At 40.7% G+C, this 12,878-nt stretch overlaps 1 protein-coding gene across 1 annotated transcript; it reads left to right on the forward strand.

Annotated features, from left to right (window-relative positions):
- Nucleotides 1-8,792: 8,792 nt before the first annotated feature.
- LOC133893034 (ethylene-responsive transcription factor 15-like) lies at nucleotides 8,793-9,705 on the forward strand. The gene has a single exon (XM_062334008.1). The coding sequence runs from the start codon at nucleotides 8,825-8,827 to the stop codon at nucleotides 9,479-9,481; it is 657 nt and encodes a 218-aa protein (XP_062189992.1). The 5' UTR covers nucleotides 8,793-8,824; the 3' UTR covers nucleotides 9,482-9,705.
- Nucleotides 9,706-12,878: the final 3,173 nt, after the last annotated feature.

Genomic DNA, 12,878 nt, shown 5'->3' on the forward strand with positions numbered 1-12,878 from the left:
CTCTCAATGATCCTAAAATGAATGGCTATCTAAACAGTGGTCAAATCTCATCATCCGTGGGGAAGACACCACCAACAAGAGGACGACAAGGAGATGTAGATACCTAGAACGCCCCTGAACCCCCAAAGCCTCAAGAATGTTGTTCTTGTAAAGTCTGATTTTCTTGCCCTAGAACATGAACTAAATAATGTCCCTCTCTGGTGAAATCCATATTGTGGCGTAGAACACTCTGATTCATTCCTTAACATATTTGTTCACATCTGAGTAGAGTTGAAAGACCTAGGAAGGCATCAAAGTGCTCGCTCATATCTACTCCTAACGCCAACTGCATGTAGTGCCAGCTGAGCGTCTTATGCTCGCTCAAATTGACCTTCCTCCTAAGATAAGACACGTGGAAGCTCTCCTGTAGCACTGTCCAAAACCTGGGATTTATCCCATAATCTTTGTCCAGGGTAAACCACTCTCCGATAGGCACAAAACACAGCATCTTGATCCTTGGAGACTTGTATACTATCAAGTCAAACAGGCAAATCTCTGCCTGAGCTGGTGACTACTTTGACTGGTGTTGTGTCTGCTACTCCCCCTCCTCCTCCTCAGGATCTGGCTCTTGACGAGCCCTCTTCCGACTGCTTGAGTGGTCGGAAGGCGTCGAACAAAATCCTGTGGCAGAACGGGTGCGGGTGGATCGACATGACATAGAGGAGTCATCTCTAGTCTGAAAGCCTTGCTGAACGTCATACGCTTCTACTACTACAAAGGTATGATCCCACTTCTTCTTCTTCGGCTACTCAACTGCCTTGCCCTTGTCGTGGCACTCACGACCTATCTAATAGATCAAACGAGAATAACAAGATGAGAGAACACTTCGGGTGTAAGAAATTTGCATGAATTCAACCTGAATTTGAATCCTAAGCAGGGTTTTGATACAAATTTGGATGAACATACTACGGATTCAAGATTGCAACACACATAGATGATCAATTGCATGGGATTTTACTTTAGTTGCAACGAAATTGATCAAATTTGCATGATTTTTAAGAAATTGCAATCTAGGGCATAACATTGAGGAACCAATCGGAGAGAGCCTCACCATGAAGAAGAGCATAGGGGAAACCGATGTCCGGAGGGAGTAGACAATGGCGCTAGGGCATGGTGGCTCTAGCATGCAAGCGGCACGGTGGCGCTGGGCGGCTGTGGTGGAGTGGCAGCGAAGGCGCAATGGTAGGGCGGCAGTGGCGGCAGCTCTAGTGTGCAGCGACGCAAGGTGGCGAGTCAACGAGATGAGCTGGCAAACTCAGCGGTGGTGTAGATCGAAAATGTGAAAGAAAGGCTGAGAATGAAAGGTTATAAGACATGTGGGTCCCATGAAAATTGTGAGCATCGGAAGGTCCAGTGATGCGCATACTGAGCACTAGACAGAGAGCAGTGGACTAATTTTTCTAGAGAGGTCCAAAACAATGCCGAAGCAAACTTTGAACACTGGATAATTCGTTGACTGACCCTCTGTACACCGGACATTTTCTTGAGGAAAAACCAATTCTTAACATCAGAAGGTCCGATGATGATACTTTTGTACTCGCCAAGACCTTCCGATTTTTGCTACCACTAACTGAACATTGGAAGGTCCGATGATGATCTCTTTGCAAACGCCAGACCTTTTGCCAGAAAAGTTGTTGAGCTGACAGAACAAAACGCCGGATAGTCTGTTGAGAGGAAAGAAAGGAACACTGGATCATCTAGTGAGAAGAAAAACTCTCTACTGAACTAAAATCTCTCACTGAGTCCAAACTTTAAATAACCACACAGCAAAAACACATGTTTAGATCTCAAACACTCATTTGCCAATATTTGCCCAAAAAGGCTATACTATATATAATTTTCGCAATAGGCAATAAGAACTAAAAAGAAAAGAGGGAGAAAACTCTAAGGAAATGTATGAGCCATATTGCCTATGAACTTAAAGATCAAGACTTTAAATTCGCTAGAACATAACTCAATAGGCACTAAGCACAAACATCTTTTTAATCACACTTACAGAGGTGTATGTTCACATTGAGAGCGAACAACAATCTCAAAGAGTGATATCCTCCTTTGTGATCACTTTACCGCCAATGCACAAGCAATACAAAACAAGTGTGTGAAAGTAAACATGAGTGCAAACTATATGACATGTGAATTCATAGCATAAAATAAATCTATCTTGTCATATTACTTCCCTTCTCAAGGTTCTTCATAGTGAACCCAACAACATGTCTTGAGTGAAAAGTAGAGGAACACCAACTCAAGCAAAATCATATTCACCACTATCTTGAAAAGGTTAGACAAGCACCTATCATGAATGCATCTATATGACAAGGCATCACATAATGTTAGAACCATCTATCACGTTCAACTCACTTCGCAATCTACAAAAGGTAGCTTCACCTAGAGGTTTTATGAAGATATCCGCCAATTAATCTTTCGACCTTATACTACTAAGAGAGAAATCATTTTTAGCCATATGATCTTTTAGGAAGTGATGTCAAATATCAAAGTGCTTTGTACGAGAGTGTTGAATGAGATTGTTTGCAAGTTTTACGGCACTCTCTTTGTCACAAAGGAGTAGAATCTTCCCTAGATGAACACTAAAGTCTAATAAGGTTTTCTTGATATAAAGGATTTGAGCACAACAAGCTCCTACGGCTATGTATTCGGCTTTCGCGATGGACAAGACCACAAAATTTTGCTTCTTAGAAGACCATGAAACTGGAGACCACCCTAGCAAGTGGCACCCACCCGAAGTACTCTTACGATCCACACGGTATCTGGCAAGTCCGAATCCAAGTAACCTAAGAGTAGAAAACTAGCATTTTTAGGGTACCACAAGTCTATGCTAAGTGTATCCTTTCAGTATCTAAGGATTATTTTAATGGCGCTAAGATACAACTCGTTAGGATTAGCTTGAAAACGAGCGCACATGCATACGCTAAACATAATTTGGTACTAGTTCAGCCTGCACTAGCGCTCTCTTGCTACTACTGTGTTCTCGCAAGCACACGTGCTAACACACACCAACATGCATGCTTCTGGTATCCCATCGTACCAACAAGACTCGAGAAGATACAACACGCGAATGCAGAAATCCCATTGGGTGGCGCAAGGCACACCAGCGGTCACTGATGAGTCCACCTCCTCCTAAGCATTCTGTCGAGCACCTTTCATATGGTACGGGGACTAGGAACTTGGAGGACACGAGGGAAGCAAGGGAATTCCACATCGGCATGTTGAAGTGTGTGAGGGTATTAGGGAGGTAGCCATGGTGGAGAAGCGTGGAAGAGGCGAGTGTGCTGGTGGCCGTGGTTATCTCACTCTATCTCGCTCTCGAGTGTTCTCTTGGTTAATTTATTTGATTTTGTCAGGTTTTTTTGTTTGTTTAGGTGCTGCAAGCAGCTATTAGGGAGCTTTGCTAATAGTGGACAAGATGTTGTGCTCATTTTTGTTAGCCCAGCCTCAGCCCCTCATCGACTACCTTGTTGAATTTTCCATGAGGGAGCTCCTACATGAAACGGTGGCCTCCTGAGGCTGGTGATCTCCGATGTCGTGTTTGTGCTGCTCTAGGACCTAGTCCAGCATGAGAGTGAGAGATCCGGTAAGAGAGGGAGGGAGAGGGATGGGAAGTTGGATGAGGAAGAAGATGATAACATAAGCAAATAGAGGTGATATGGATGCCACGCCAGCAAAACAGGATGATATGACATCCACGGTGGCAAAACCACCGATCCAAACTAGCTTAAGGGGTAAAATGTCCCAATTTCAGAACTTGAGGGGTTAAGTAGAAAAAAAAATATTTTAGGGTTATCCAAACAAATACGATACTTCATGGTAGTAAAATAGACTCTTTTCTTTACTATTTTAACACCATTTGCATCAGAGATTGTGTCCTTTTCATTTCTGTGTATGTTGATCAACCTTAGATTTCTAATTGGTCACATGGAATACTGATTTTTTTCTTGTCAAAGGATTGAAAAACCATTTTCGAATATTTAATTACAATTTGCATCGTTTAGGAGCTATCATGAACGTAGGCACGTGGAACACACTCCTGCCTGCTTCCTGGAAATTATGTGAATCGATACCCGTCGAAATTCAAACGACGCAGTTAAGTTTGTTGATCAAAAACTGGGGATATAATTAAATATTATGTGTCTGGTCCAAATTCTTTGATCAAGAACACTCTGAAAAAAGGCGAGGGATTCTTCTTTTGACTTAGAAACCTTGAGCGTTGAATGTATTGGGGGAATATCTGCCACAACAACACGGAAGTCAACACAGACATAAAAGTTGAAGTTTTGTGAATGCATCCAGTGTCAACCTCTACATACAGTTGTATTCTGTTTCAAGCATCATACATACTCCATTATATGCAAAAAGATTGTGGATTATTATTATGTGCCCCTCGAGGCACAATTGTTTAACTATATATAGGAAGGCCCAGAATATCTCAAGGATGAATTTGCAGTATATTAACAAAAGGATGTAACGCTACTCCAGAGAAAGTATATATATATATATATATATATTCTACTTGAAAATATTAATTGCTCTAGCCAAATAAAGTCTAAAAATATAAGGAATAGAAAATCGGAGGATTCGGCACGTAAGCAAGCAAGAACTCTACCTGCTATTTCCTTTGCTAATATTTTTGGGCAATTTCCTTTCAGTGTAACAACAGCCCCACAAATTTTACATTGCATGCGACCAATTAGCATGTTTTGGGTACGTACCAGATATTACTCTCCTCGGTTCAAAATGAGTATCGTTTTGAATTGTATGTAATCAATTATTTTAAACTTTAGCTATAAATTATTTTTTATATATTGAGTTTGCATACTTGAAAATAGTATGGGTAGATTTGTTTCGAAAAGTACTTTCTTAATAATATTTTTTTATTATATTTTATTAATATATTACAATAAAAAGTAGTAGTTAAAATTATATTTTAGAGACTATGTTAATATTCAAAATGATATTCATTTCAGACCGGATGCAGTAACTTTCAAAGAAATGATTGTGCGTACGGTGTGTGTCTATAGACTTTTGACTGGAATAATCATATCATGAGAAGTGAGACGCGGCCTACCCTGTGACCGCAAAAAGCGCCGCCTGGAGAAACCTGCGGGATAATATTGATTCAGCGGAGGCGGGGTGCAGGCAGCCCTGGCCAGTGATGATAGGATGTGTCAACTGTCACGGAGAAAACTAGGGACGGCGGCCCCCCTGTCCACGTCTGCATATATATGCACCCCGGCCGAGCCATCGCGGAACCTTCTTGTCGGCCAGGCTCTGTTGTCTCATCTGTACGTGATCGAGGAGATCTTTATCCATGTTTCTTTAGGAATTAGGATATCTAAGGTAATCTACGTGACTTGGTAAATCAGTAGCTATACTGGCTAGGTACTGCAACTTAACCTATATGTATGTCGTTTGATTGAAAAGCTAGTGTTTCAACAAACGCACCATGTGCTTGTGTTCAATATATAATGAAAGAGGTTTACGAAAATCACTAAGTTTGCAATCCAGTGAAAATCACTAAGCGGCAATGGAGTCATTAGCACATCAATGTAATATTCTAAACACAAGCACGAATTTGCCTCTCTCTCTCTCTCTCTCTCTCTCTCTCTCTCTCTCTCTCTCTCTCTCTCTCTCTCTCTCTCTCTCTCTCTCTCTCTCTCTCTCTCTCAAACTAACATTGCAGTTCGCAATGAAGATTGTGTAAGTAACTTAGAAGTCTACTCTTTTACTGGTAACAATTGAACTACTTAAATATGTTTTAATATGAAGATATCTTCATACGCAACTAGTTTTCTATAATTTTAGGATGGAGTCCTGATATGATTGTACTTGCTGGATTTCATTGTTTTTGTAGAATATTTAATCTGAAATTTTATTTTAAAAATGCAAATCCATGTAGATCAGTGCTTGAAATAGAGTCCTAATGGGATTCATTTCATCTCAAATAGAACTATATTTGACATGGAGTCTTTTCTAGATTTTTTTATGTTCTTGTTTATTAAATACGATTTGACATGGAACCTTTTTTCTTACATGCAAATCAGTTTGTCACAAGTGTATTTGGCGTGCAGCCTTTTTCTAAAACACTACAACAGAACTGATCATCCGCGTCGGGACATTAGTGCCGGCTAGACTAGAATTGACACTAATACTTCATTAGTGCCGGTTCGTAACATCCCGTGCTCGATCAATGATTGAGCTGGAGTGAACCGACACTGATACTCAGTACCAGTGCTGGTTTTTGGAAAAAATTAGCACTTATACTTTAGTGTCGGCTAGTAATCTCGAACCGGCACTGAAAATTGGATCGGACCTAAAATTTAATTTTACTTTGATTTTGGCTCATGTTTGAGGTCTGGCTCCATCCATTTCTCCCTTATCTGTTCCACACCGTTCCTCTCTGTCCCTTATCTCATCAGCACCTTACCTCTCTCTCCCTTGTCTCTTTAGTCCCCACCGTCGTCTTCAGCTCGCCGCTGCAGCACCCCACGGCGCTCGATCCCCTCTATCTCCTCCCGTACGTGCCGCTCCGCTGCGCGACCCCGCCCTTCAGTGCCACACTCGTGGATGCGCTTCTTCCTCGTCGTCTTCTTCACGAGCTTCGCTTACTACACGCTGCCGGGGTACCTGCTACCAATCTTGATCTTCTTCTCGTGGGCGTGTTGGGTGTGGCCGCACAACATCACGGCGCAGCAGGTCGAGTCTAGGTACCATGGCATCGGCAACAACGCCTTCAGCTCGACTGGGCAGGCATCTCGGCGTACCACGGTAGCCCGCTGGTGGCGCCATGGCCATCCATCGCCAACACAGCCATGGGATTCGTCATGTTCATCTATGTCATCGTGCTGCTCTACTACTGGCGGTTCAACATGTTTGACGTGCGTAGGTTTCCGATCTTCTCCAACCAGCTCTTCACGGTGTCCTGTCAGAAGTACGACACCACCAAGGTGCTCACCAACTATGGCAAGCTCTACCTCTTGCTATTCGCCATGTCCATCGGCTTCGGCTTCCTGTGATTCACAGCCACCATCGTCCAGCTGTTTGAGATGTTAGTTTATTTATGAAATCTTTAAGTGCAGGTTCAAGATTTTTGGTCTAATCTAATGTGACATAACTTTTTCTTTACAGTAGTGATGCTGTTATGTTTGTGCCGATCTTGTTCCGTTCTTGCATTGATCTTATTCTCTTTTATCTCTCTTTATGTAGATTTTTATTGAATTACACTTGTATGATCACGGTGGCATTGTTATATTTTTTCTCATTAGGAAATTTTAGATGGTTACATGAATATCAAATCATGATTGCCTTATAGTAGTAGGTCAGTTGGTATGTAGATTATTGGTAGTTGTGATGATGTCAGTTGTAACATCTGTTGTAACATGTATACAAGATATGCTAGATTGAGCTATATATACAAGGCTACTGCATTTTAGCTTAAATCATTTTTGTTTTTAAAATACGAGCTTTTTTTTTTGACCTTGTAATATGTATCAGTGTCGTTTGGTAATAAGAATCGGCACTGGTAGTGCCAATATTAGTGCCGGTTCTTTATTAGGAACTGGCACTGATAGTGCTAGTATCAGTGCTGGTTCTTTTTTACGAACCGGCATTGATATTGATTATCAGTGCTGAGTAATCAGTGTCGTTTAAAAACCATCACTGATGGAGTTTTGAACCAACACTGATGACTATTTCTGTAATAGTGAAATTTCTGAATTGGATTAAAAGTTTCTTGATATATTTAGTTATTCATGTGAATTTAATTTGTTGTGACTATGGTTCTAATCTGATTTGTATGGAATTCAATAGCAATATTTGAACCATTAAAATGGAAGTCCAATCATATAACAATGGTTAGATGTTTTAATTTTCTTGAACTCACAATGAATTTTTTTAACATTTCTTTTTCATTTTCTGGAATAATATATAATTTTTGAGCTTTTAACCGAAGTAATTTTATGCTGAATGTTTCTTTCACATCTTCCATGCCATAGGTTTGCATATGTTGGATATCAAGTTTGAATTCTGAATTTTTGTTGTATTGAAATTAAAGCACGTCCCACCTATAGGTGATAGCTTCAAAAGCTTTTTTTGCGGACTTTAGTTTGAAATTTAAGACCCCGTTCAAAATATAGCAACTGTGGAGCAATTCCATAGCAATCTAAGAATTTCTTATGTTACTAAAATTAACAATTACTACATTATTTCTCCTTTACTGATCGTTTAGGCATCAACACGGTCACAAATATACATGTTATAACGTTATTTTTCATAACTATTTGTTGATGAATTTTTTAAAATAATATGAAAGTATTTTTCATGAGGAATCCACTCATATTACTTCTATATGTTAAATCCTAAAAATTTTATATGTATTAAGTTAAAAAAATTATATATCTAAAAGGACATCTATTAGACAAGGGATGTAATATATGTTTTTTTAACAAGTGTCTGTCGCGGCCCACCACACGAAAGCTGGCAGCAGCATCCAGTGCAACAGTGGGAGCGGATCGCTGACGCCTCGTCTTTTGTCCTATCCAGCCGCCCTACGTAAGCCCTGCCCTACTTGCCCCTCCAGCGCCCAGCCTTTACGGTTAACGCGACAGAGCCTCTGTCCCCACATGTCAGCATCTAATTGGACCCCACACTAACCGCGCTTCGATAGAAAATTCGTCAAACCCCGTCGCGTTATCTCTATATAAACAGTAGAGACGCCGCCGTACCGATGCCTTCCTGGAAATAATAGTCAATCAAAGCACAATTTCCAGAACACATGGAGCACCACCAAAGCTACTTTTGGTACAGCGAGTACGCGGCCCCCTCCGCCGCTGCGACGTCGTCATCGTCGTCCTCCTCCGACTCGCTTCCGTTCAACACGGGCGGCGGCGGAGAGGTGCCCGCGCCCACGTCAGCGGAGGTCTCGGCGCCGGCTGTCGGCGCTGCCCGGTCCAAGCGGTCGCCGCCGAACAAGGAGGCATTCATCGGGGTGCGGAGGCGGCCGTGGGGAAGGTTCGCAGCGGAGATCCGTGACTCGACGCGGAACGGCACGCGGGTGTGGCTCGGCACCTTCGACAGCGCCGAGGCGGCCGCGATGGCCTACGACCAGGCCGCGCTGTCCGCCCGGGGCCCCGCCGCTGCGCTCAACTTCCCACTGGAGCTTGTGCGCGAATCGCTCCACGCACTCGCGCTGGGCGGCGCGGCCGCCTCCGCCGGGGATTCGCCCGTGCTGGCGCTGAAGTCGCGGCACTCCAAGAGAAAGCGCCGGAAGAAATCCGAGCTTGCGGCCGCGGCGGCGAACGGCGCGGTGACGGCCAGGAGCAAGAGCACGAGCAAGAACGCCGCGGCAGAGCAGAAGCGGCCCTTCGTCGTGGAGCTGGAGGACCTTGGCGCCGACTACCTGGAAGAGCTTCTCAGGATCTCCGAGAGCTAAGTGATGACTGATGCGTGCAGAATTCTATTCTAGCTTGGGAGATCGATGCACTGCAATGTCGAAGCCTTAATAGGTCTGCTTGTTTTCCTGAGAATCTAGATTTTGAATTGTGGATTGTAAAAGTTATTTTAAAATAGATTATGAATTGTATCGAGTCTAAATTACTGCAATCTGCTTCCAAAATCTGTTCATTTGTTTGCATAATCTAATTGTGGAGCACAATCAGAATTCAGAATTCAAAATAAACCGGATTTTAGATGGTGTTTATTGTCGTAGGTATCTTTTTCGAAAGTTTTGGGATTTAATGCAAATTTGAACTAAATCTTCACTTTCCAATAAACTACCGTCGATCCAAACAAACCCTTTATCGGGAAAAGAAACTGTGAGTTCAATTCGGGCACATGCAAACCCAATGTCCACACGATCTGTGTCTGCTACTACTGCATGTAACGGTAACTACATACCCAATGGCCCAAATTGTTGTATAATAGACGTTTAGATATATGTTGTAGTTACACTACTATAGAAATCTTTTTTATTGTCAACTTTAAAACTCCTTTCACTTTCGGTTTTAGAGCCGACAATAGGTAAAAGGTAATGATAATCAGGGATTATCACTACTGACTCCATAGACCGAGAGTGAAAGGGGTTATCACTATCAGCTGAAGGATTCGGTTGGTAGTAATACCCTAGGTATCATTGCCGGCTAGTGGTTTCACTCGGTAGTGATTCCTAAGGCATCACTGCAGGTTGAAAGCTTTAGTCAGCAGTGTTGTGTCTCCACCTTCTACTCCGGCCCTATCCTCCCACTATATCATCCCTCTCTCTCCTCGATCTCTCCGTCTCTCTCCCACTCAATATATGCATACAATGAGACAAAAGTAATGTAAATCACTAATAAAGGCACCTTTATTAATATATGATAATTCATATCACACATATATATATAATAGTTCTCACGGATCACCCCTGAAAAGTCACAGCTCATAATATTGTAATTGAGCATATTATGACCACATTTAACAAAAAGATGTCACATCTTAATGATAATTACAACCAGAACTAGGATTATAACATCTTTACACATGACATCATACTTTTTCTTATTTTCGAAGTTAGCTAATTTTAGCTTGGCTTGAAACATTTGACTGTTGTATGCCGCAACTGCTTCATGTTTCGACTTGTATCATTTGTAACATGCTTCTTTAAATCCATTAACTTGTGCGTGATATTCCTTCCAACTGGAGAACACTTCACTTTATCGACTACGAGTCCTAAATTTTTGAGAATATACAAATGATATACTACAAACCACACTAATGCTTTCTGAACCAGTATTGCACTGGATACGTAAACCAACTAGTATTTTAAAAGCATGGTTATTATACCACATATCAAAATACAAGAGAATATTCAAGAGTATTCATTACATATGATCTTGAGATAAAAAGACAACAAGCTATAAAGGACAGTATCTCTCATCATGTATAAAAAAGTAATGGACAACATGAGCATAATTTGTGTAAAAGTACTCTCAGATATTGAGTGACAATTGGTCCCACAACTGTTAAAGTTCTGCTCCATAATTGTTCCAGTGAATACATCATAGATAGAGCAATGTTTCTAAGATTTCAGCTAGCAAATAAAACATAATCTAGTTCTTCAAAATTTATAAAGTACCTCGTATTTTCCCTTCTGCTTCTGGCAGCTATTGTCCGTTCGTGAGTATAGTAGCGAAATAAATCTTTTTGACATCTTCTCACCGAACATTTGAATACTTATTTGGATATCTAAATGATCTCAAATAAAAAAGTGATAAACTACAAAGTTGTATATCTCGTTGATAGCTACAATTTTCATATAAAGTTTTTCCCCATCCGACTTCGTGTGAAAAAGTTATGAATTTTTTAATATGAGATGTCATCGACCACTTCTATAACTTTATTATAATTATTTGGGCATTTGAATGACCTCAAATTAAAAAGTTTTCGACTACAAAGTTGTAGATATCATCGAGAGCTATAATTTTTATATAAAATTTTTCCCCATCCGACTTTGTGTAAAAAAGTTATGAATTTTTTATGATGAGCTATGATAGTAAAAATTATCAGTGGCAGTTCGTAACTATCAGTACCGGTTCTAGCCAAGAACTGACACTAATAGTGACTATCAGTGCCGGTTCTTATCTCCTCAACTGCTGTTCGCGTGCGGGAGTTTAAAAACCGGTACTGATACGTCTTCAATGCCGATTACTGTCGAATTGGCACTAATAAGGCGCTACATATGTGGAGTTCTGTAGTAGTGCTATGATATTGATCTTGTTACAAATGATTATAGCTCTGTCTGTAATAAAGATACACACATACGAATTTTCTGAAAAACCATCTGTGCGTAGTAACGATCATAGATGGATTTGTTAAAAATCTGTCTATGAGTAGTAAGTCACAGACAATTTTTATTGAAACATGTCTGTATAAAATGTCATAGATAAAGTTTTTTAAAAACTATCTGTGTGACCATTTTCTCTATAAGCAATTTTTCTTCCTAGCTGCCCTCATGATATGATATACACACTTCTTGATTCACAAATTAAATAACATTGTAGACATTATTTACATATATATCACACATTGACATATTTTTCATAACACCGATTACACATTGTTCAAAACTTCAACACAGACATTTATATATCACAAAGGTTAAAAATATCACACAGATAGACATCACATATTATTCAGAATACATAAACCTAGCTAGCTATGCACAATCCGTAACTATACATAATCAACGTCGCTGTCTTCCAAAAGGACAACATGATAGACATCATTAACGATGTCGCCTTCTAAAAGGATGAGATGCTTAACATCATTGGTGACGCCATCTTTCAGAAGGACGAAATGATTAATATCATTGGTTAACGCTGTATTCGAAAAAGACAAATTGATTGACATCATCTTAGTCTCCTGTGTTTCAGTTCAATGTCAACCCAAGCATCATCTTCAATGAGCATCTCGTTATCATCCGGATCGGGCTCTATCCTAACTAACTCAGTCATATGCCAAAACTAGGCTGTATTTTTGCCAAATCATCAGCCATGGTTAAGCAAAAAATGTGCTTTCAAACTAGTCTTGCAGTTCACGAAAATATCTCTATTATGATGAACAACAATATAAAATTTTCTATTTGCAAGAATAGAATAAAGAACGTGATTCACATCAACAACATGATCCATGGAGTAGCCCTTCACAGTAGTGAAGAACACGAAGTCCACCCAGCTAAAGTCGACACCAAGCATCCGCACCATGGAAGTGGGCATAGGTATAACCCCATCCTTCCACTACCTAGCAATGAACTGAGCCATTGCAGATCTGTGATGGAAACAAAATATTACCCT

This window comes from Phragmites australis, chromosome 15, assembly GCF_958298935.1.
Source record: "Phragmites australis chromosome 15, lpPhrAust1.1, whole genome shotgun sequence".
In the NCBI taxonomy this organism is placed as follows: domain Eukaryota; kingdom Viridiplantae; phylum Streptophyta; class Magnoliopsida; order Poales; family Poaceae; genus Phragmites; species Phragmites australis.